General features: G+C 43.7%; 2 protein-coding genes across 3 annotated transcripts; one reads left to right on the top strand and one right to left on the bottom strand.

The window, feature by feature from the left end:
• Positions 1-2,134: 2,134 nt before the first annotated feature.
• On the top strand, positions 2,135-15,343 carry LOC133471367 (trafficking kinesin-binding protein 1-like). The gene is made up of 18 exons (XM_061760831.1): positions 2,135-2,298; positions 2,591-2,785; positions 3,590-3,666; positions 3,970-4,086; positions 4,167-4,267; positions 4,980-5,085; positions 5,361-5,439; positions 5,519-5,649; positions 5,732-5,806; positions 6,378-6,515; positions 6,608-6,684; positions 7,055-7,303; positions 8,097-8,368; positions 10,562-10,680; positions 11,624-11,819; positions 11,918-12,023; positions 12,125-12,250; positions 12,931-15,343. The coding sequence occupies exons 3-18, from the start codon at positions 3,616-3,618 to the stop codon at positions 13,505-13,507; spliced, it is 2,520 nt and encodes an 839-aa protein (XP_061616815.1). The 5' UTR covers positions 2,135-2,298; positions 2,591-2,785; positions 3,590-3,615; the 3' UTR covers positions 13,508-15,343.
• A 3,656-nt stretch (positions 15,344-18,999) lies between these two features.
• cckb (cholecystokinin b) lies at positions 19,000-22,890 on the bottom strand. Of its 2 annotated transcripts, none has more exons than XM_061761028.1 (4): positions 22,737-22,890; positions 22,326-22,440; positions 22,037-22,192; positions 19,000-19,604 (listed from the first exon to the last, which is right to left on the bottom strand). In XM_061761028.1, exons 2-4 carry the CDS (start codon positions 22,438-22,440, stop codon positions 19,465-19,467), a joined length of 411 nt encoding a protein of 136 aa, XP_061617012.1. In that variant the 5' UTR covers positions 22,737-22,890; the 3' UTR covers positions 19,000-19,464. The 2 variants fall into 2 exon arrangements, with proteins under 2 accessions (XP_061617012.1, XP_061617011.1); XM_061761027.1 differs by having other exon boundaries at positions 19,000-19,607.
• Positions 22,891-25,651: the final 2,761 nt, after the last annotated feature.

Here is a 25,651-nt window from a genome sequence, read left to right on the forward strand (position 1 = left end):
TCTAATTTACTGTATTGAAAAACTTTCCAGTAATGCATGATTCTCAGAGTAGTGACACAGTGTTCCTGTTCAAACTGTGTAATGTTAGAGGGGCTTATAATAATATGGAATACACTTTTTAGGACTAAAACCTCAATCATGTTTTTGATGAGCACTTTTTTTTTTTTTTTTTTTTTTTTTTTTTTTTATAAAGATGGTCCTTGGTGTCTAATGTTTGAGAGCCACCACTGCAGTATGGTATTTGTACAAAGTTCCAACCTGCACAATCTAATGAGATGCAGTGCCTCGTATCATTTCTTTTGCCACAGGAAGACAATGCCTTGAAAATGAACACCCAAAGGGGTATACATGCCTGATCATAACCCAAAAGTGCCTGTGAACTAACATGCGTTCGTTATTTAACAGTGGATCTTTCACTTTCCTCCATCCATTCCATCGAAGGGAGCACATATACTGATCCTCTTCCTATTGTCGTGCTGTCGTTGATGCAGGCTGCTGGGGCCTTCTTGGTTTTTGGTGAGGAAGGTGGTTTTTATTTTGAAATACACCGCCTTGACGTTCAATCTGCCCATTGGCATTTCTTTTAGTTTGAAAGCCTTAACCGGAAGTGTTTTCGTTGCATCGCTTGCGTTGCCTTGACGCCGAAGTGTCCGACTGACAGAAACGAGCGATGGCTCCGGGAGGAGACGAGTGGACCGGGCCAGTCGCGACTTTGGAAAGCTCCCGAACGCGACCTTGACCGTTTACAGAGCGGTCCGGTTCCCGGGAGTGGCCCCACGGTGGCGGATATCACCTCCGCGCTCCACCCCGGCCTGTGAACACTGTGCGACGGCGAGCATCATCCAGCCAGCCACAGACCATTGTGACAGCCTTTCCGCCACCGGTGAGTCGAAGTAGCTTTCCCCATTTCAAATGCATTTTTCAGGTGATGCAGCGGTTTATTGTCTTTCCTACTAAGGACCCTACTGTCTATTATATGTGAGACCCGCATCCGTGACGTCACCAGGCGATGGGAATGAAGCCACACCCACAAATAACACAACCACATGAATGAACCCCTGGCCTAATTTGGAAAACCGTTTATTCGATATCCACGATATCCATCTTAACATCCACGTACTAGTATCTTCTCTAAGACAATTCAGCATACTAGTACAACAACTACAACAACTGTAATGATACTGTATTTCCACTACTGTTTAACATTACTCCATACTAGTAGGACAACTCGTGTCTATATGTGCCCTGCGACTGACTGGCATGTTACTAGTGAGGCAAAACTGCACTAGTAGACATCTGCACCCTACTTGTACTACTCGTGAAGTGCTAGATGTTAACTCGGGGAATTTTAGAGTGTCACTGGTCGTTCAGGTAGCACGCATTTGTCACCTAGTGAACAGTTCTACCTCAGTAGTAACGTGGTTATATACATGTGATATATATATATATATATATATATATATAACTGGTGGTTAGTGTGGTTAGTTGATTCATTGTATTTTTTACTTAAATAATTGGCCAAATAACTAATTAATAGAATTATAAAAATAATAATAAAATTGTGATTATTAAAGTGAACTAAAAAATTAACCAACAAAATACAATTGTACATACACATTTTGACTTTTTTTGGAATTTTTTATTTATTTTTATTTTTTTTAAACCTTGTCTACAAATCACCTGACCCATTGTCCGTTTTAAAAGTCAAAACTTTACCCACCTTCACGCTTTACAATGATAGCCCACTAACATGCTGTTACTGTGGCCTCTTTTTTCTGTACGCTATTTTCTATACACTATGGTCATGCTAAATGCAAAGTGCTTCGATCTCCCATTAACAGGATAATATACTGTATAGTTTCGTTTCATTGTGTTTCTTCTCTGTAGCTCTGCAGTGCTGATGTTTTGCATGATTTAAAGCATGCATCTGGCAGGCAGCACACTGTTGAGTCAGCAGCACTCAAGTTAAAACTGGAGGTGCATTGATGGCTGTAGACTTTGGCTTTACGACACATTGAAATGATTCAAATTGTTGTTCTCGTTCAATCCGGTGTGTGTGTTTTGTTGTTCTGTTCGTCAGCCCTTGAGGTCCATGGCCGCCGCTTCCCTCCGCCAGTGACAGGTAAGCCAAGCTGGCCTCCCCGGCCCCCTCGCAGACACCCGCCCCGGACCCGGACCCGGATCCTGACCCTGACGGGGCTCGCGGTGATGAAGAGCAGTATGTAGGGGAGGGCGAGTCCAGTCAGCCTGACGCGTGCCAGGGGCTGTCGGACTACAAGGACGCAGAGACCATCACAGGTACGCCTGCATGTTGTACTCTAACACAGTGAACAGCATATTCGCGGGTCGCCATTCGCAAATTTGATTTTTGGGGAACCTATCCCCCTGTTTTTCGCTGAAAATATCACGCATTCGCAATAACAGTTTGGCTGTGTTGAAGTGAGTCAAGAAGCTTCATTTAGAGAAAAGTAGTCATTTGCTGCCATTTCGTGGCATTTCTAAGAAATTACAAATCCTTTTTGGCGGGGCGTCATTTACGCTAACCACACTTGTAAATATTGTATTTTTTAAATGTATTGTGTGTGTTTAGATGTGTGCAACAGTACCGATCTACCGGAGTTCGAGATCATCAGCCTCCTGGAGGAGCAGCTGCCGGTTTACCGCCTGCGGGCCGACACCGTCTACGGGTACGACCACGATGACTGGCTGCACACGCCCCTGCTGGCGCCCGACGCCCCGCTGGACCTGACCACTGAGCAGATAGAAGAGACGCTCAAATACTTCTGTAAGTCAGCGCGGCTTCATCTACATATTGAAACTTATATAGATTACTAATGTACTTATGTACTGTCCTCATTTTTTTAAGTATGGAAAGAAAGCAGTTTGAGCATTTATTCGAAATCCTTGAGACCCATCTTAAGATCTACATACTAGTACGCGCTTTGTCCTCACTAGTAAGGCAGTTCAACGCACTAGTGGAATTGGGCACAATAGTAAAAAAACAGTCTAAGTTTTTCCACTTCTAGTACCACTTTTGGCCTTCCAGAATGCGATTGCCCACTGCAAGTTACTACATAGTAGTTGTAATTTTGCTTTAAAATGTAGTTGCCGACTAATATGCCAAAGTTGCCCTACTCGTCTGCATAAATGTCATACATGTCATGAAAGGCAGTCATGGACAAAACTTTCTCGTGTGAATTGGGTTTTGGTTTGACCCGCACATACAATATCTCATAACTGATTGCCCTGCATTAATGAGAAACAAAATATCTTGAGTGCCGTTGCTCATCTCTATCCTCCAAAACGACACGGCAATTGAACTAAGTGCGTTGCGAGTGGCAGTGATTGTAATGTTGCGGAGAGTTGATCATCGATTGGGCAAAGTCAATAAACGCTAGTGCCCGCGGCTTGTGCGCCAAGGAAAACATCAACAACATTGTCGTCGTCGTCGGTGATGGAAGCCTCGGACAAACTTGACCTGGCCGCGACCTCTGAGAGGAATATTCTGGAAAACTGCCGAGATTGCATAAAGTCACTGACGCCGTGTGCTTCCTCGCTAAGCTCCTCTTCCTCTTCTCTCTTCCCACAGTGCTCTGCGCAGACAGAGTGGGCCAGATGACCAAGACCTTCAGTGACATTGACGCCATCACACGTCTTCTGGAGGAGGTGAGCTCAGACGAATGAGGTGCCGAGTGGGCCGAAAATAAAACGGTCCTCTCACACGGGACAAAGAACTCTCACATGCAAAAAAATAAAAAATAAAAAATCTCACACTCACCAAAAACCTCTCACACACAGTTTTTGATTCTCACTTAGACAAAAAAAGTTTTTTTTTTTGTGTGATAGCCTAGGAAAATGTTATTTTTGGCCTCAAGCAGAAGCGCTATTAATATCCAATTGTTTGTGTTGTGAATACTATGAGAATATCAAAAAGGTTTCTAACTTTAGCTTCTTGTGTGTGTGTGATAGAAAGAGAGAGATCTGGAGTTGGCTGCCAGGATCGGTCAGTCTCTCCTGAAGAAGAATCGAGTTCTGACCGAGCACAATGACTATCTGGAGGAGCAAGTGGGACAAATCACTGAAGAGGTCCACACACACGCTGACTTATTATTTTTGTGTGCGGCATGGGAGGGATTCACGTCAATGTGTGGGGTGTGGTTTCGCAGGTGGCGCAGCTGCACCATGAGTTGAACCTGAAGGACGAGCTGTTGCAGTTTTACACCAACGCGGCCGAGGAGAGCGAGGAGGAGTCCGCTGGATCCCCGACGTCAGCATTTTTAATCCTCCGCATTACCTCTGATCATCCATTAATGTTCACAATTGGCTTGTGTATAACAAAACTGTAAAATTCAGTCTATTGAGTGCACAAGTAAAGCTGTTGCTGTGAAGAAAAAACAAAGAAGCCACACATATTACACATACAAATACGAGTGAAACAAAAACTGCCAACTGCCTTTTTCAAAGGTCAGTTCGATCGCGACTTTGGGTCGTAGGCAATACGGCGCGTTCTCGCCATAACGCCATAAGGGCTGTGCGCTTGGGAAGAATAGATCTGAGTATTGATCCGACATGTGTCTATTTGAAAAGTCAACAGTTAACACTGTAACATGGAGCTCATCGACAAATTCATGAACTAAGAATAGACTGGAATGTGATATTCGTGGGATTGGGAAAATATGCAAACAAGACGTATCATTGTTTAAACTGGTTAAGATGACTACTGCAAATGAAGTTCCTCCCCTCACTTTGTGGGAATCAAGTTGCCACCAGAGGGCGCCAAATCAAAAGTGTTCTATCAGACAGGGCTTGGTCTAACGACAAAAAAAATTAGATTTTTTTTTTTCAGCGAATAATCCAGGGTAGGTTCCCTTAAAAAAATCTGCTAACATGTGAGGGAACACTTTAAATCAAAACAGGTTAAACTTGTAGTGTGTACAGACATGAGTTGTGGGGCTGAACTTTTGCTTTTGTGCTCAAAGGGGGAAAAAGAGTCGAGTGGAAGCTGCCGCGGGAGGTTTCCTGAGCGACACCCTGCAGAGGAAGCTGAAGGAGCTGGAAGACGAGAACGTGTCGCTCCGCTCAGAGGTTAGCCTGCCCTTAAACACAAGGAGAAACACTTCTATCAGCTAACTTTGAATATGAGCGGAAGTGCCAAATAAAAGACCCTGAACAGGATAAGTGGTATAGAAAATGGGATGGATGGCAGATTCAACAGCAACACTCAACATCACAACAAATAGAAATCCCCAGCTAACATTTAAATACAGTGGATGTGAGCACTAAAATGAATACGATGGGAAGCCTTGTAAATACTGTTGAGAGGGTGACGTCATCGCAGCACCTTTTGTGGCCATGTGCAGGCGAGCCACCTCAAGTCTGAGACGGAGACGTACGAGGAGAAGGAGCAACAGCTCGTCAGTGACTGTGTGAAGGAACTCAGTAGGTGTCCTCCACTTGGCGGCCCGCTCGTTTACGTTTTTGTTGTCGTTGCTCCAAAAAAACTTGAATACGATTGCAGGGTTGTCCAGTCTGCAGATTTCGACCATAGCGGAGGAACTCGCTCGCAAGACCGACGATGCCTCCAGACAGCAAGAGGAGATTACGCACCTCCTCTCCCAAATTGTCGACTTGCAAAAGAAAGCCAAGTCTGTGAGTAGTGCAAATAAAACACGCCATTGTAGAACCCGCCATTGCTTCCCATGCGCATCCCAAACTGTATGTGTGCGTGCAGTTTGCCGTGGAGAACGAGGAGCTCTCTCAGCATCTGATCGCGGCCAAAGATGCACAAAGACAGCTCACTGCAGAGGTGAGTCTCGGGTTGTCGTGACAACAGAGTGTTGGGTTTGAACTGTCAAATATGAGGTGACGTATAGCTAAAAAAAAAACCACACAAATCTCCCATCACTAAAAAAGTCACATAGAGCAAGAACATATTACACACAACAACAAAAATTACACTCGAAAATTCTCGCATGCACAATCACACTTACCAAAAATTCACTCTCAGACCAAAAAGAAACTCACACAACAAAAAACTCTTCAACTCACCAAAAACTCTCCCAAAAAACTCTCACATAACACCAACAAAAGTATCACTCACACTATAAAACCTTCCACACATACCAAAATTTCTTTTAGCACACACCAAAAATCTCTCACACTCAAAAAGAAAATCTTCCTCACACTCATTTTTTCTTCTTCACCAAAACCCCTCTTACTAAAGATAAAAACCCTCACACACAGGAAAAAAAACCTTTTTATTCGTTTGTTTAGTTTTTTTTTCCCATGAGATTTTTTTTTGGGGTGTGTGAAAGGTTTGGCCTATTATACGGCACCTTAGAGTCAAGCGTGACTTTAGTAGGCAACGTTTCCAACAGCTGCGAGAGCTGGAAGAGAAGTACTCGGAGTGCATCGAAATGCTGCACGAGGCCCAGGAGGAGCTAAAGAACCTGAGGAACAGAAACTATGCCGTGGGAACACCCAGACGCTTCCATCCACTCGGCTTGTTCCCGATGGTGAGGGTTCCGGAACCGTGCGTGTATATACAATATGTGCACGTGTGTATTCCAATGATTAATAATTACCCATTCTGTGGTGTTTTTGACAGGATTCCCTGGCTGCAGAGATTGAGGGAACAATGCGGAAGGAGCTAAGTCTGGACGAGCCCGAGTGCGAGCAACAAAAGTAGGGATGAAATATGATTTCATTTTATATTCAGAGATGTCATACTAAAGTGATTACAGCCGACTGCTGTATTTGAAGTGAGGCGTTTTATATTTATTCGAGTGGGTGATTCATTGACGCAGGGAGCCTACTAGAGCAGAGGCTATTATTTCAGGAAAGATGGTATCTCGCGAGATGTATAATAATATAATAAGCCAGTCCAAATTATGCAATATTATACAATTCTATTAGACTGTGCAGGTGTTCCTGTTGTGTACTTGCTCATACATAATTCATTCATAACAAAGCTGCTCTCCAATAAATGTTTTCCATCTGCACCAGTTGCATTCATATTCAAATCACAATTTTGCATGCTTACTCGTCGTCATAGGGTCCATCGCAAGCGTGTTTTCGAGACAGTCAAGAACGTGAACCAGACGGTGCGTCAGCGCTCTCTGACCCCGACCGGCGCCCACATCCCGGGCTCCAACCAGTCCTTGTCCTCCCGCACGTCGCCCATGTCCAGCGGGCTCACCAGCCCTCACTCGAGTCTGTGCGGAGGCGACCTGGGCGGGGACGGCGTCACGCTCGACAACCGCGCCCAGAGCATCCTCATGGAGACGGCGTCCAATCAGGAGAGGTGAGGATGGAATATTGAGGGGAAGTTGATGAATTCAAACTTTTGTTTAACTCTCGAGAGATTATTGTGGGTAAGCCCGTTTTCGATGATTTGGAGAGGAGATAGATCAGAAACCAACGACCTTGTTCAATTTTACTCATCCTTTCAGTTTTTTTGCTTCTTTCACTATATGTTTTTTTTTTTGAATCACACATCACAAAAATCCATTCATTGTAAATTTTTGAACCCTTTCAATTCCAGTTTGTTTGCACAATGCCACTCCCTCTACTGGTACATGAAAGTTAAATGTTCAAACTTGGCCTAATGTTACAGTGGCTTAAACTTTTTTTCAGCCGGTACAGTAAGTGTTGTTCAGTTGTATTTAACTGTTAAATACATTTGTGGTCATTGTCATTACATTTTATGTGCAACACATTTTAATTGAGTCGTTATTTAAAGATTTTTATTTTCCTATATTTAGGTGTTAATTTTAAAATTATGCATAATGATGCAGTGAATTTAGTATATTAATTTAGCATATTATTTTTATGCCTTTTTAGGCAACCTCTGCCTCATATATTATGAACACAGGTGGTACTTAAAGGTTTTGAGAACCAACGCTATTGGTAATTTAACAGACTGCTTCGACCAGTCATTTCTACACGGCAGAGGGAAATTTGTTTTCTTTGTTTTACGGTATGAATATCTTTTTTTTTTTGCTTAAGTTGATCGATGCGTGTCTGAAATTTACATTTTTGTCAGCACAAAAAAGTGTTCCCGTGGCTTTTCCTGGATGTATTCTGTAACTCTTTAGGAGCGCCGAGTGCCGAGAGAAGGCGAGCGGAGCTGAAGATTTGCGTCTGGCCCTCCGCCGCTTGTCCCTGCGCCGGCAGAATAACCTGAGCGAGCGGCGCTTCTTTGAGGAGCAGCGGGAGCGGCGACGAGGAGGCGGCCTCCCCGACGCCGCGTGCCAGGGGAGCGTCTTGACCCCCTCGGAAAGCATCATGTCGCTAGGCAACCTCCACCTGTGGGCCTCTAGGGGGCCCTACCTGCCCGACAAACTGCAGATTGTCAAGCCGCTGGAAGGTGAGGGCGGGGCAAGAAAGGAGCGAGAGAGCAGGAGGAGGAGGGAGGGGAGGCCCGGGCAGACGCTTGAGGGCGATAGAGCGAGCGGGGGGGGGGGGGAGGTGGCTGAGGAAGACCGGGGCTGGGCTCGAGAGGGAGAGGGGGAGGAGGTGGGCCAGGGACAAGGCCGGGAGCAGGAAGAGGAAGGCGGCGAGCGAGGGAAAGGCCACGCCTCCTTCGCTCATGCTCTTCAGCTCTTTCTGGTCTCTCATGCACCATCACAAGTCGGGCGCCTTCGCTTCCCCTCACACTTTCTGCAGGGACACTCAGCCTAGAGCATGGCTGTAAACAGTGGCGGTCCTAGCTTGAATGGGGCCGTGCGCGAGACCCCTTTGCCCCTCCCCCCATCTCAAAATATTCGAGGCGTGCTCCAGATTTTGCACAGAAATACATTTTCATTTGGATATGAAACGTGCAGAGATTGAGCATGTAAATTAACCCGACGACGACCAAAAAAATCAACAACAACAAAAAAGAAACGGTGCAATATGTGCGGTTTCATACCAGAAAAGCGCCACTGGCTGTGAACTTGTTCTATCAAATTAATATTGTAATGAGAGTTCACTGTTAATTTATTGATGATTAGTAATGATTCGTATTGTTTTACCTTTAAGATGCCTTCTACAGTCTAACTGACTACAATATAAAATAGACCTGCGTGACCCCAATAAGTCCCAATACTACTGTAAAAATGTGGCTTTTTTGAAAAGGTATTAATTTTATAATATTGTTATCATTGTGGTTGTAGAGATGAACTCCATCATGCAGAGATGTGTTTCTAATATTTTGAGTGTCTAATGAGCGAGGTTGATTTAAAAAAAAAAATTTAAACAGATAAATTAACATTTTTACATTTTCTTGGTACTATTTAGTAATAATTTCCTGGCGATGCCAGGATAATAGTGTAATTATTAGACAAGTATTTATTTATTTGTACACTTTTAAACAAGGTTTTTGGAGGGCCAAAGCAGTTCTCAGTGTGATGCTGTCAAGCTCTGCACCTCTCCAAACTAAATCAGAATCAGAATCATCTTTATTTGCCAAGTATGTCCAAAACACACAAGGAATTTGTCTCCGGTAGTTGGAGCCGCTCTAGTACAACAGACAGTCAATTTACAGAACACTTTGGAGACATAAAGACATTGACAAAAAACAATTGTGCAAAAAGATGCAGAGTCCTCTAGCACTTTGAGCAGTTCGAATGACTAATATTGCAATAGTCCGGTGCAATGACCATTGTGCAAGGGGCGCTGAGACTTCACGGAGTGTATGCGGTTTAAAGTGACGAGTAGTGCGATAATCTGGGACAATGTTGGTTGTGCAAATGTTACAGATACTCCTCAATCGGTGTGCAAATGGAGCAGATGCTACTCTGGCATGAGTGGCCAGTATATGCAAATAGTGCAGCATGGCGAGACAACTACAGTGAGTGCACGATTAATACATAATTGGCCCCACAGAAATGTGACAACGAACTCAAGTCAAAAAAATTGCCAGCTTGTTGTAATGGAATTATAGGTTAGGTGTTTAAGAAGTTGATCGCAAGAGGGAAGAAGCTGTTGGAATGTCTACTAGTTCTAGTTTGCATTGATCGGTAGCGCCTACCTGAGGGAAGGAGCTGGAAGAGCTGGTGAGGATTTTGCACGCCCTTGTCTTAGTTCTGGCAGCGTGCAAGTCCTCAATGGTGGGTAGGGGGGTACCGACAATCCTTTCAGCAGTTTTGATTGTCCGTTGCAGTCGGAGTTTGTCCTTTTTTGTAGCAGCACGAAACCAGACTGTGATGGAATCATAATCGCAAACATTTTTAAAAGCATTACAGCCCTGTTATTGGATCTCATTACACTTTGTCAGTGTGCCTAATGTTGTGGCCAGGGAGTACCCATGTTTTCATGCTCATAATTCATTTTGCTTTTGTTTTCGTTTCTACTCACCTGTTTTCTGTTCATTCTGTCCACATTGTGTACTAAGTTCCTTCCTTTATTTCACTGTGTCTGACCAATAAAACACTTTTTTTTGTCATTCACATTTCATTTCTTCTTCTGCTTTTTGTCATCTTAATGTATTTTGTTCACGTTCATCTCGTCCCAACTCGTCACGGGCACCATCGGTTGGGTGTAGTACGCAGCGATCATACCACGTGTCTTTCCGCCGTAGGCTCGGCCACCTTGCATCACTGGCAGCAATTAGCCCAGCCGCACCTCGGGGTGATTCTGGACGCCAGGCCGGGGGTCGTTTCCAAAGGATACCGACCCCTTGAACTAGAGCTTGAACAGGTCTGTATATCCAAGTGTGCAGTTCAATACACGCATGCTCGTTAATGCGTTCTAAATGGGAGCTGGCATTACAAACAGATTCATCATTTTGTCTTTGTATTATGGACATCCACAATGTCACTTATCTGCAATTTACATGTAAAGAGCTCTTTTCCAAACCGAGATAAAAGCCACATGTGCAATTGAAAACTTTAACAGGATTAAATTGAAGTATGTCATTTTTTTAGATCTGCTAGCTGACTTACAGGTGTCTGCAAAATATACAGTAAAAAAAAAAAAAAAAGGGAACTACGCAATTAGATGTAGCCCATCTCTTACACGTGTCCCAAAGCGAAGTTTGTGGATTCAATCCTGAGCCGCTGTGACGATGTCAAAGTGTCCTCGAGAAAGATACTGAACTCCCAGTTAGTTGCTCCTGATGCAGCAGCAGCTGAATGAGGACATTGTCAACGTATTTTGAGTTCTGTACCTTGAAGGTAGAAAGGCGCTACACAAGTGTACCCTAAAATGGTATTTTGTAAACATGAAGTGTCTGCCCCTGATCTCCCTCAGCCGTCTGCCCACCAGACGTGGGGTTTGGTGTTTTGCCCTAACAAAGGGTTGAGTTTCCGCCTCCTGCTATCTGTGGGTTACGAATTACAATGACAACAAAGTGTGAGTTCTTCATCCTGCTACCTATGGATAACTAAACATTGCAGGACGTGGCCCCGACCCCCTTCTCGATCTTCAAAGAGGCTTTATCTCTACCTTGAAGTTAACTTCTCTTTATCTGGACTTTGAAGTGAACTGACCCGTTTGTTGTTGAGCTTGTCACAGCTGTTATTAAGAGTAATTTACAGCTCTTCCTGTGGTGCTGACTTTAATTTCTACACAGACCCATGTCAAATCGAACAATGGTTTGGCACATTCGTGTGAATTGTACCTGAATTTGTGTCACCCGCAGGTGTATTCGTGGGGCAGCTTCGAGGAGGACGAAACAGGAGAGCAGTACTTCCAGAATCTTTCCACCTCCTCATCTTCGCCCTGCCCAGCTGTGCCCTGCGCCTCCTCCGGCCTGGCGCAGCCCTCGCCACGCTTGGCTCCACCTTCTCCGTCCTCACCGTCCCCATCGCCGCATCTCAGCAATACTGATGCACTGGGTAAGGCAAAAAAGAAAAACAAATGCGTGAACCGTCTACACATTCTATTGTGGCTGTTTTTTGTTTTGTTTTTTAATGACAGTTCATTTTGTGTGCAGCTGCATATTATCCAGGTAAATGCATGGCCCATACAAGCTCCACCTACACCTTCACCACCTGCCGCATCCTGCATCCGACCGACGAGCAGACGCGGGTCACGCCCAGGTCAGCCACAACACTAACATAGAGAACTCACCTTTCTGAAATAAGACGACGTCATTCAAGCTGCAATCCTGGAATTTCATGACCGCCGCTTGCTTCGACAGTCTGAACGCCATCCCCTCGTCGTCGTCCTGCGTGATGACCAGCTCGCTGATGGGCACGCCCGCTGCAACACCGTGCACGCCGCGCAGGCTCAGTCTGAGGCCCTCCGAGTCGTCAACAAATCTCAGGCAAGACCTGATCAGAAGGGCGTCTTTTTTGTGATCTGATCTGTGTGTACTCCGCTTAACACATCACACACTACATTCTAATCTTGCAGAGACATTCTTACTGAGCCATCAGGCCTTTGCCGACTTCGATCACAAGAGAGGAAGAAGGCTTAAATTCGGACCGATTATCGGTATGCTCGTACCCTGCGTAACAAACCACAGACCAATTGTGCAGGGTAATCTTTCCGAGACAATCAGGCCTTCGCTGACTTTGATAGAACAAGTGTGAAAAAATGCTGAAATTTGGCCTGATTATCAGTATCAGTATGTGTGCACAACGATTAACACACCATCGGACAGTCGGTCAGGATAATCTTTCCGAGACAATCTGGCCTTTGCTGACTTTGATCGGAAGGGGAGGAAATTCTCAAATTCAGTCTGACTTAACACACCCCACACCACAGGATTATCATTCAGTGTAATCTTTTAGAGACATCTGATCATTAGGCCTTTGCGGACTTTGATCTGAAGAGAGGGAAACTGCTCAAATTAGGCCCGATTAACGGTTTGTGTGGACTCGGCTTAACGCTCCCCACACCACAGGACACTTTCAGAGACAATCAGTCCTTTGCTCACTCTGTCCAGAAGGGGGGGCCCGATTATCAGTATTAAGATGACTTGCTTGTTCTGTTGGTCCGCAGAGATGCCACACGCACCACCAGCACCTGCCTGGGCCTAGTGCGCCTCCTTCAGGAGAGAGGGATCTCTGCAGCCATGTACCACCAGAGTCAGGGGCTGGATGCCAGTCAGGCCAACGAGGGGCTTTTATTCAGCACCTCCATTACTCCCAACAGACCCCCCGACCCCGACCCGTTGCGGCCCTCCACCCCTCCGAACTCCCCCACGGGACAGGGGGCTTCGGCCATAGCAGCCTCCACGGGCTTTGACTTCAAGAGCCCCTCGTACGACAACTTCCTGGCCTCCAAGCCGGCACGTTCCATTCTGAAGGAAGTGACGGGGGGCGTGAGGGGCCGCCAGAGGGGGCGCGACTGCGAGAGCCAGACTGACGTGAGCGTGACCGTGCACAACCTCAACCTGCTGGACAAGGTGAAGCGGCTCGGGGTTGCCGGCGCCAGAGCGGCGAGCCCCGGCCCCATCCTGGGGGGGCCTCTGGGTGGGCTGCGCAGATCGGGCTCCCCCTTCGGGCCGGACGGGATACGACGGAACAGGAGTTATCCAGCCAGCATGGCCATGAAAGCTCCAGGTCCTCCGGAGTAGTCTTGTACGAGGAGCCAATCAGGATCGAGGACTGGCTGCTGGCCAGTCACATGGTCGCCGGTGGCCATCAAAGTCAAAGCCATTTTATAGCCGCTTCTATGAAATGACTGATAATAAGAAAACTAATATAGCAAGGGAGTAAATAAGCATGACGGAAGTGTTTCTCTGGTGTTCGCGGTGGATCGAGACCAAGCCCTGCCGCACATTGCTAAAATTCGTCAGTAACTGACAACCCCTGAAAAAAGTTTAGAATTGCTGCTAGAGGCCACAAGACTCACTGTTAATGAAACTCCTCGACTCACTTCGACATAGTTCCTTGGCAATAAGATGCCACAAGGAGGCGCCAAAGCAGTACTTTTAATATTTGACATGGCTTTGGCCTTCATCCAATAGGTGACATTGTCAGCAAAAATTGGAGGATAGGTTCCCCCAAAAATCTGCAAAAATATGAATTTGCAAATGACGAATATGCGGGAAACACTGTATCAGCAAACTAATATGGCAAGAGTTCATCAACCGTAAATGCTGTATATCGGCCACAACATTAGGAATACCTGCACAACAACTCGATCAAAAATTCTGCAGCAATATATGCTTGGGCTAAAATAGAATAAAGTAATATATACAATGAAAGCTATTGTTCAATGAATACCTTTAAAAAGGCATTATTATGTTGTTATTGTAAAGTGATTGTGCAGGTGTACCTAATGATGTGGCCCCTGAAGTACCTCACCCACACTAATGGTTTGTTCGATGTTGACCAGTTCTTGTTGTTGTTTTTTATGTTTGCTGCCTCCGTTTCAGTACAATAAGAGTGAATGGAATTACTTTTGACTTAAATAGTAATATATTGATTGATTTTTTTTTTTTTTACTTAATGGTTAATGGTTCCATGTTGACAGTTTTTTTACTATACCCCTCTAACGAAAATAAGAATAAGTGGAATTACTTAAATGGTAATATTCGCTCTTTATCCCTTATATTAAAGGCATATACACTGGAAACACCGGTGCAGCGCTATACATTTGAACATGATGGATATTTATTTACGTAGTTCAATTCAAAAACTGAAACACGTGTAAACGTATAGTGAAATATTTCAGAATTTTTTTTTTTTTTTTACAAACTTGAAAAATGTTTAGAATTTACAGCTAACAAAAACCTAAAATTTCAAATCTCAAGAAATTAGACTACAAGCATGCGTTTAATGGATCTATATGAGTTTCACCTTTCTAATTGGGCAACTGTAATAAATGAACTTTTCCATTATATTTTAATTCATTTGCGATGCACCAGTATTTACATTATTTGTTTTTGCTAATTTGGTTGACCTGGCCCTTTTCAAGCAAGGCTAATGTGTCATTAAAAGTGATTTTCTAATCTAACGTATATATCCAGTATATAATCTCTCAGTGCTTCATATGGTGTGGCATTCCCACGAGGTCATTGATATTTGAGTACAAATGGTCAGACTCACTGGCCCCTCTCTGACAATTGATTTTTGGGGGGGGGGGGGGGGGGTTGGGGGGTTGTATGCTTCCCTAATTGGCCGTCACAGCGGGAAGTTGATGACGCTTCCGTCCGTGCTGGTGGATGGATGCCGAGGCCTGCAAAGTGGAACTTGCGGGTGCCAGGAAGGAAGCCCAAGTCTTCCATTTGACATCTGATGATTGATGTTTCTCGCGTGATGGATGGATTGGCGGTCGCGCTGGTCGCCCTTTCTATATTATCACTGAAATGTCGCTCATAACACCTTTGTATTGTGGATAACCTCACACGGTTAGGCATTAGGGGGTATTATGCAATCAGAGGTTTTGCAATAAAAAGTCTAACTCATGTTGTGATTTTCAACACTTGTTTTACCCAATAGCTATTTGAGCATTTTTTTTAATTTGTTTATATATCCTTGATATCATACATACATATACTGTACTTGTACTAGTATTCTCTTTGCCCTCTCTACGTAGTAAGACAATTCAACACCGTAGCAGAAGGATTGTGTCTTACCATGAATATTTTTCCACTACTAGTGCCACTTTTGGCCTACTAGTGTGCAATTAAACTACTGTGCTGCACTAAAACACTATTAGGGCCAAATAGTAGGCATGTGTCATGCACTAATATCCTCCTGGACCTTACTAGTAGCACCACAATGCCCACCGGTAATTTTGCCCCACTAATAACATGCAGTTGTCCGACTAGTATGCCAAAGTTATCCCACTAGTGTGCAGAATGGTCAGAGTAATGGAAAAAAAACAATACTAGTAAGTCTCAGTCGTTCTACTACTGCGCATCAGTCATTCCACTAGTGTCCTGAGTTGTCTTACTAGTGAAGACAAAGTGCATGCATACTAGTACATGGACCTTAGACTGCGTATCAATGGCTCGCTGTACTTTTTGGGCATCTTGCAATACCAAGTAAATATTTACACGTCTTCTCCCAGCAGGTGGCGCTCATGAGTAACGCGACATGTCTACGTCATGTCTTCCATCATACGCCATCACAGGTCTCTCGTGCTTGCCTGCCCTCATATAATGGAGGCAGCTTGACAAATTGATAATCTACAAGAACCAAAATATCGGTCAAAGAGATTAATTACAAGTAGTGGGGTCAAACTATCAAATGTTACCAAATAAAAACAACACAGTGCCTAATTGGGGGGGGGGGGGGGGGGGGGGGGGGGGTTTGGTATGATTTTACAAAAAACAGTTTAAGCTCAATATGTAAGAAAATAACCCTAAATAACAAGCTTTATATTCACATTGCAAAACAATACATTTCTGGCATTGCCACGGCAACCCTCGATCATCTGCTTTAAGGGTTTGATTATATTAGCGGGCCAGCCAGGACACTTATTGTGTCGTGCTCGGACAACACAGTTATGTTAGTGTTCCGCACCCGCTTAATTGACTTGTTTCACTTCCAGCTTGTGTCTTTGTCAGTTGTATTACTTTCTAGAACGTGAATGGCCAACTCGTGGGGGAAGCGATATTGAGTGTGCATGTCAGATAATCATTTCAACCAGGTCTCCTTTTTTCTTAGCCAGAGTCTAACGGTGTTGCTCAGCCTGCCAACAAATCAGCTGTGGATTTGCACTTGCAAAAGGCGCTGCCAAAGTACATTTTGCATGACAACTGAAGGGTACCTATCCACAGTAATAACATGTCCGTGACACGCTTTCATCAAAATACCCCAAGGATCGAGACTTAATACCCCCTAATATCCCCCCAATCGCCACAATTTCACAGAGTGATCAAGTAATTGCCACTTATCATAAGCTAACGCTCTTAGCTACTGCTAATATGCGCATCCAACAAAATGTAGCTCTGCTTCCCTTTTGGATGTCGCGTTTCACCCCGTGTGGTAGGCACTCGCGTGAAGCAACCACTGGCTTATTTAACCATAAATTAAAAAACATTTAACCCCAGAAAACTATGTTCGCACATTAAACATAAACACTTAAAAACTCATTAAAACAAACTCTTTAAAAAATACTCCCTTGGTGCCTGTTCTCACTCTCGCACTCACAGTTCAATCAAAAACAATCAACATTGTATAGTATAACGAAAGCTTAATGCTCATATAGAATGCAAAGTGCCATAAATGGGCTAACAAAAATTAGCATAGCTATTAGAGTGATTAAATAACTTCAAATAACCACTACTTTAACACACGTGGAGCAGCAACACATACAAACAGAGCATCTGCCGATACTCACGGGCATATATTCTCTCCGCTCTGTGAAAAAAAAAAAGAAGATTACTGGAGCGATTTAAGTTATGTATGGAAATAATATGCAGGGTATGATATAAAACACATGAGTCCATATACAGTACAATATTCATTATACAGTAGGCCAATAGACACTCATGTTTCTTTCATGAGTGTGCTGGCGCGACCATTAGCAAACATAGCAACAGCGATACATGGTCAAATCGAGCATTAACACACGTGACCCTCGCCCTATCACCTTCTTTACATCACGGGCACACACACACACACACACACACACACACACACACACACACACACACACACGTGCGCAACACATACATACTTGAGCGACGAAAGCACTCCACATTCGTGTGAAGTTGTATCACCTTTTGAAACACAAAGTTTGACTTGAGTCCTGCGCGGCCCCTTCAGATTGTCACAACTCGGCCTTCTGCTCATTTGAATGCCAAACTGACACACACGCATGCACACACACACATGCACGCGCACGCACACACTCACACACACACACAAGGAAACCCTCTCCTTCCCCAAAGGCATCACCAGCCACTTCTCTGAATAATTCACTGGGCCTGCTTTGTTCATCGATCCCCCTATGCTCACGCCACACACACACACACACACACACATACACACACACAGACACGGACAGATCTGTCTGTTAACACGGGAACACAAGCAGCATAGTAGGCACCTTCATCACAATTCACCACCACGCTGACTTTTAGCTCCAATCAGACCTTCGCAGCACTGCAGCGGTTGTCAGAGTGCTTTGTTTCATCTTCATTAGCGCATTGAACATGTCCAAATAATGCAAGTTTAAAAAGCGACTTTCAAAATGAAGCGCAGGCATGATTGCTCCTAATGATCCCGCTGTCCCTTTGAAGATATTCCCAAGAAAGCTGCAGCCCCCAAAACGACGCGTTCGCAGACTTTCCTCCTTGACCTTTCTGTCGGCATCGTTATTGCCCTGCCCGCGCTCGTGCGTGGCATGATTATACTCGGGATCCACAGAGATCTTTTTGTGCATACTTGATTTTGTGACACTGCTGCAGGAAAACACCTTCAGTGGTCCTCACTTCCTCTTCCTGTGAGGCGACATTTTGTTGTGGAGAAGGATGATTCATGAAGGACTCCTCCGATGTGGATTTGGAGGAAGACTGTGTGTTTTTATATTTTGCACTGAAATAGAAATGACATTTGGAGACTCGAGTACACACACAGCGAACACAAGAACAATTTTCTGTATTTTGATGACTCACTTTAGCTGTGCCAGACTTGCTGTGTGGTAAATTTCTGCAACATTAGGAATTTGCTCCCCTCAAAAAAAAATGTTTTAAATACATTTTTGTGTGTGTACTTTGACAAATCTCCTTTGCAATCAATGGCCCACATTTGCTGTACCAGTAACAATCACTGCATTAAATGTTCAAACTGTGCCTAATGTTACAGTAGTCAACTTTTTTTTTTTTTTTTTTAAATCTAGTGAAGTACAATTAAGTACAGTTCAGTTGTATTTAACGTTTAAGTACAATACAATGAAGTTTAAACATTTAGGTACAATTTTTATTACTCTTTTTATGTGCAGTGCATTTTGAGTCATTATTTACAGTAGTTTGTTATTTTCCTCTATTGAAGCAAAGTGGTAAAGGAGAGTTTACAAAAAAACACAATCTGTATTGCGCCTGTATTGTTATGTAGTACTGTACTTTATTTATTGGTTAACACACACACAAACATACAACCAGTCAAGTAATATGGTAATATTTAGTTTTATTTTTGTATAGATGATTCGCAGTTATTACTTATAATACACCAAATTACAGTACAGTACAAGAATTGAGGACGATGCTTGTTCAAAAGTCCCAACAGAAGCCCACATGACAATTAGAAATGAGGGGGGGAAAAAAATGTCGCCGTCTGCCTCAAAAAGTTGGCTTGAAAGACTGAGAAACCAGCCATCATATATATATATATATATATATATATATATATATATATATATATATATATATTTTTTAAATATGTATTCAGTCTAGCATGTCTCAATGTACCCTGACACCACATTTCCATACGATAAACCAACAAATCGATGACAGAGAGGCAAAGGTTTGGCATATGTATATTGCATTTAACAGTACATTACAAACAAATGTACAATCTCATCATATAGACGTATTGTGTGTGTGGAGGGGCCGGCCGACGGTGGAGCGGTTCCGTTCTACGAGGGGTACTCGTACTCCTCGGCGCTGCGCCGTCCGAAATCCATCCAGCCCATGTAGTCCCTGTCCGCTATCCGGTGGTTGGCGCCGCTCGGGCCTGCGCCTCTGCTGTCGGCTGACGAGTTCCGGCGCACGGAACCTGCTAGATGTCATAAATGGGTGTTATAGCGACAATTCAGATTGTTGGAAATCGTGAGAACATTCCTTTTAAAGTCGTTTTTAATCATGCGATAGTGAAGTTCATCGCAGTGCACTAATGCACCCGCAAGCCCTTGGCATCGATCATGGTAATGTCATTGGTGAAACTTGAATCCCTATCGCTGATTGATGCTTTTTGCTGCTCTCTGTCATCGTTAACTGACTGTCCACAAACCAGCCACGACATTCGCTACACCCCTTTCCCTATCAGGGTTATTCAAATCAGACGCAACGATCAAACAAGTCAAGCGTTCCATATGCAAATTCACCTATATTCGCAGATTGGTTTTTTTTTTCAAGAACGTATCCTCTACTGTATTCTTCGCTGAAAAACTCATCTATTCACTCTTTCGAAGTGTGGTGATTCGCTTTGTTTAGACAAAAATAGTCCAGACCCCCACCCTACCGTTGCTCCCTGCTCACCATGCATACCACCACCCTCACTCTCCATTCCAGCAGTTTTGTTAACCTCTTTGTTCCCAAAGTCCGCACTACTTTCAGTTTTCTAGCCCCGAACGTCTGTGCAACAAATAATAAAACTTACTTCATTCATCCCAATATTTTCATTTAAAGTTAGTGAGGGATACTGTAAATGATTGCTGCACCTGTTTTGGTTTATTTTTGCCTTACCTGGATCAATAAAAGTTTTTATTATTATTACATATATGCATATCGTGTGTTGAAATGTTCCGAGGAGGGGGTGTAGAGGTTATTTTTGATTGGGAAGCAAAAACATTTATTATTGTGGTTCTAGACGTGCACTGCATCCCTCCCATAACCAAAATATTAGGAACACCTTGCAATAGCTGCACTGCACTTCATAGAAGTAAATCCCAACGAGTGTGCTTTGGGAAGTGATCTAATTTCAGTAAACTGGTGAGAACATTATTTATTAACTACAAGAAATGTATCTTTGTTCATCTATCTATGCCAGTGATGTATATTGACAGGCAGAACAATTAAATGCTCTTCCACTAGAAGCTACGTAATTTTTGTGACATTTTTAAAATGCGTGCCTTGGCTCGATAAAGGTTGGAAAACTCTGCTCTATACAACAACAATCCCAAATTCGAAACCTGTCGACGGCTGTCGTCTTGGAAATCATAACCAAGGTGTACTTAATACTGCGGCCTGTGAGCAACCGACAAAAAGTTTATTTATTTTTATCCAGATTGAAGTCAAGCAGCATTTCTGCATGTGGAAATGCTCCGCTTTCACCCCACCCACATCCTCCTACGCAACACACACATACACACACAAAGTACAACCTTTCAAGTTCCCTGGTGTGCTGAGAAGATTGGCTGCAGAAGGCTCGACAACGACACCTCCCACATCGAAAACATGCAAAGCGAACAGCAAGGAACAGGACTCCGTGCAAATACCCGCGTGCGCGCACACACACACACGCACATATATATATATATATATATACACACACACACTGCGACAGAGCCTAAGGAGATGCATAACAATTTCACCTTTGACATGTTATGCTCTTCTTTGTCAAAATGAAGTTTTCTTCTCAGAGTTGATCACAATAGTACAGTAAAATAATATAAAATGTGTGTGTGGAAGGTTTTCTGTAAATTTCCATAAAGTTTCTTGTAACCATCCGTGGGAGTTTAAGATGGAGAATTTTGGAAATATTCCAAATTGGAAACTTTCCATGGGAATCTTGGGAATTGAGGATAATTTAATGGTTAGGTATCTTATTCAAGCATGAATATATACATTTTCGTTTGTTTCATAAGCAGACATCCATGCAAAATAGATAGCTCTCCATACAAGGCCTCACTATTGCACATCTACAGTATAACAAACTAAATGGTGTTGTTACATTGTTATAAATCAGTAATAACACCTTTCATCCCGCAGTCTTTTCAGTAAGAAGCCTTCATTTGGCCCTGATGTATGAGGACACATTCTCTCTTGCTATCTGGCAGCCTTGACAGCGTGTCAAAGCCCATCAATTTCCCCCACACCCTTTGCCAAGACATCAGAACAGCATCAAAACCAAACGTCAGCGGCTATACAAGGGCATCGAGTGCTCGTTCTTTTTTTGTTGCGATGCATCAAAAAATAAAACTACATGAATTTTCATCAAGAATGAGTGTGGGAAATATATATAAATATACTAGTGTGTTGCGGAGAGGCCGGAAGACTAATAAACGCACTTTGGAACCACAAAAGCTTTCCAGAGCCACTAATTTGTTTTACAAAGCTGCTCTGGACTTCATGGGGCCAGTAATTAGTGAGACTGATGTGGTGGTGCAGGGTGGGGATGAGGGGGGTGGTATCAAGGGAAGAGCACTTGTCTCCAGTAATGAACGACACATGCCACATGTTGCCCCCCACCCGAAGGAGGACACCCACCTTTCCTGGAGGAAAGCAGTCTGGCCAGTAGCTCGCCGAGGTTGGCCTGCGAATCGCCATCTTCCTGGGACACGGGGAGCGCTTTGAGTTGGGGTGCAGACCGACTGTATCGGAGATGGGACTCCCCCAAAGTGTGGGTGTCGGCTTGCAGGTGGGCTGTGTGCGCACACGTACGCACGCGCACACATACACGCGCACACACACACACACACACACGCACGCACACACACACGGAGGCAGATGTCACATCACGGCGGTCGACATTGACGAAGAGGGGGTTGTGTAGTACCTTCTTCAGAGCGGGGACGCTGGTCCTCGTCCCCGAGATGGGCGGAGAGGGCGAGCCCTGTAGAGCTTGAACACAGGACCACCAGAAACACACACACACTCAGCCCTGCAGGCATCTGGAACACACGCACACGCACACAAATGGGCAAGTTCAGAACACACGACAAGCATGATGAGCATGCATTTAGTAGTCAAATGCAAATTAATCTAATTAAAACATGATCTCATTTAATCGAGTATGAACATTTTTGCTTTCCTTCACGCGTCCAGACATACACTCTCTGCTGGCAAAGACAATAACATTAAAAAAATAACAACATAAAAATAAGAAATATTTTTTAAAATAATGTACATATATTCGAAATAATATATATATATAAAACTATTAAATAAAATAACGTGTTTTTCCTACCTTGACAAAAGAGGTTTGGTTGGTTCAAGGGAGTGTGTGAGCGTTAGGAGAGCACTTCTCCGATGAGTGGGAAGGATGCCCCTTTTATACTCTCTGCCGGTGTGTGTGTGTGTGTGTGTGTGTGTGTGTGTGTGTGGTCACAGGCTGAACCGTGTGTATGTGTGTGTTTGCGCAAAGACTAATATGGCTGTATTTGAGAGAGAGAACATGTCATTGTGCTGTAAAATTAATCATCTGCATCAAATGCATAACTTTTCTCTATTTCTTCCCCCAATTAGCTGTTGTGTTGTGCGTATGTGTGTTCATGTCAAGTGTGAATATGTCAGGAGTGGCAAATGTACTGACACACTGTAATTCAGTAAAAGTATAGATACTTGTGTAAAGTACTGATTCATGGTGTCTTGACTTACAAAATTTATTTTGTTCCATGACCACACTCACAACTCAAATCCCTAGTACTGTAGCTCAAATCAAATCTCCCCATTGAAATGAATGGCAATGCCATTAATCTGTTCAAACCACCCATAAAAACCACCATTTTTTTGTCATGGGTTTAATAAAGAAAACAGCAGTGTATTGTAAAACATAAATATAAAAACGTTCAATATTCCCAAAATACACAAGGTGAAAAACGAATAACGTTTACGGCGTGTGAGCGAAAGCACGAGTGAGCGTTTCACATGAATGCCAGGAAGCATAGTTCGTGGACCCAGGCTATAATTTGCCCGAAAAAAAACTTTGGGAACTGATTTGTTAGTGGACTGAGATTCCACTAAGAGGTTGCACTTTAATTGCTCCATTTTTGCACTTCACTGGAAGCAGTGAAGGGTCTGAAGCGCAAGTCACTGGTTGCAAATCAAGGCAAATGTATGTCAAGTGATGGCTAAAGTATTTTGAAAAACCCATTCTTAAGTCAAGGCACCGTCTTTTTGTGCAACACCGTTTTGATAACTTGGCACACCAACAACAAAAGTGTAGTAAGCACATAATGCTCTTGCTGAGAAGAAGAAGGGAAAAAAATCACATTACATATAATTTTTTGTTTTTGTTTTTTGTTTTTTTGTTTTTTTACCCCGAGTGCTAGCTAGCTTGCGTTGGCGCGACTTTTGTGTTATCAAACCAACGTGTGACGAGCCGACAAAAATGTTCTCGCCTAGTTTGACAAAGTAAGGATCAGAAAGTACCGACATGTTTTTAAATGTAGGGAGTAAAATGTAAAAGACAAAAAAAAGATACCTGTTCAATCTAGAGCAACAAAGTATTTGTATTGACCTAACAGGCGACTCTGCTCCAGCAGACGTTCCGGCCATGTCTCCCCCCGCAATGTCTCTAGCCGGCCATGCGGGATTAACCGGGCCCATCGATCACGCTGCGAATCTTTGGGCCTCCAGTCGATGGCTATTGATCAACTGTAGCCACTTAATGTTTTTATGAACAAAGCAAACAACCTGTTGACGGGAATTAGCTGGCGGTTTCTCGCCGAGATAGCGCGCTCTCTCATTGGAAGTCTCTCACGTTTGCTCGCTGGTTTCATTCAAAATGGTGCCACGAGGCCCTCAACGTCAATCAGCCCCACGACCCAAAGGTCGCACAGAAAGCCGCTCGCAGTGAGAAAAATGTCGTGACCTCAGTCAAAAAATTAGAGCCGATGCTGATAAACGAATTAACACTTGCTAATTTATTCCAGCATATGATATCGAAATCCCTAGATTAGCGGTTGTGAGCGGTATAAAGCATGACATCACAACAAAGCTACTGGACTGATTCAATAAAAGCTTTGATGGGAAGTTATGACTGTATTGATGCGTCATTGCTTTTCTGTCTGTGAGCTTTTCTCGCCGGCCAATAAAATGAATGTACTGTACCGCCAAATGTTGGGATTTATTTCGGTTCTTTGTTTATATGTGCCCTGCGATTACTTGGATGGCGACCATTTCAGGGCGTACCCCGCCTCTCGGCCGGAGTCAGCTGGGATAGGCTCCAGCACGCCCGCGACCCGCGTGAGGATAAGCGGTACGGAAAAATGGACGGATGGATGGACAAAACATATACTACTTTTTGTTTAATAAAAAGCATGTACTGTGTTCCCGAAGCTAACTATTCTTTTTATCAAAAATGACTTTTCTTTGATGATGAAACCCCTGTTCCCCATGTTGTGTTTTTAACTGACAAAATTGACTTTTCTGTCTAATGAAAAGCATGTATTGAGTTTTTTTTGTTGATACTTTTCAACAAATTGAGAGAAAAAAAAATCCAATCTTTTGGTTCTTATAAGCCTCTCTTGTCCCCAACAATGCATACATCTACATCAAAATCTTGTTCTTGCGCTAATTGGTGCATCTCATGAGAGTTCAACTATAAAATCAAACAAGAGGATTGCAGTTAAGTTCAGGGAGCTGTCGAGATGACTCACGCCTGCGAGAGCATTCACGTATGAGGTCGTGATCAGCCACTGTTACACAGCGCAAGTCGCTATTAGAGTCGCCCAACCGGAATTGTACAGTCTTTTTCATCATCAGCACTCCGACGATTGCACAGGAAGTGCCCGAGAACTTCCATTCATCCGTTTTTTGTTTGTTGTTTTCCTTCTCAACTTCCACATTCGGAACATTCATGGCTGCTTGTAAACGGGCTGTAACGTTGCATCCGGTGTGGGAGGTGAGGCCACGCTTGTTGGGAATGGAATTCATTAACCGTGTGCTGTGGGAGGTCTGCCCTTTTTATTGGGTTTATGCACTCGCCAGACACTTTATTAGGTACGCCTGCACAATCCAATGCATATGTGATGCATTGAGAGGCTTTACTTTCCAATAATGTGCTCTTTAGCGTTACCTTAAAGGGTCAAAATATTAGAAACAACTCTCGTAATGATACATACAGCCACAATCTCAATTTTGATAATGCCAATCCAAACT

This window comes from Phyllopteryx taeniolatus, chromosome 21, assembly GCF_024500385.1.
Source record: "Phyllopteryx taeniolatus isolate TA_2022b chromosome 21, UOR_Ptae_1.2, whole genome shotgun sequence".
Taxonomy (NCBI): Eukaryota; Metazoa; Chordata; class Actinopteri; order Syngnathiformes; family Syngnathidae; genus Phyllopteryx; species Phyllopteryx taeniolatus.

Bases quoted from the DNA above. Each gene is read 5' to 3' on its own strand.
- LOC133471367 (XM_061760831.1), top strand. From the start codon at position 3,616: ATGACCAAGACCTTCAGTGACATTGACGCCATCACACGTCTTCTGGAG. The intron at 5,086-5,360 runs GTTAGCCTGCCC...GGCCATGTGCAG, and splicing joins ACGTGTCGCTCCGCTCAGAG to GCGAGCCACCTCAAGTCTGA. The intron at 12,024-12,124 runs GTCAGCCACAAC...TTGCTTCGACAG, and splicing joins CAGACGCGGGTCACGCCCAG to TCTGAACGCCATCCCCTCGT.
- cckb (XM_061761027.1), bottom strand. From the start codon at position 22,440: ATGCCTGCAGGGCTGAGTGTGTGTGTGTTTCTGGTGGTCCTGTGTTCA. The intron at 22,193-22,325 runs GTACTACACAAC...GTGCGCACACAG, and splicing joins GCGTCCCCGCTCTGAAGAAG to CCCACCTGCAAGCCGACACC. The intron at 19,608-22,036 runs GTGGGTGTCCTC...TATGACATCTAG, and splicing joins ACTGCTTTCCTCCAGGAAAG to CAGGTTCCGTGCGCCGGAAC.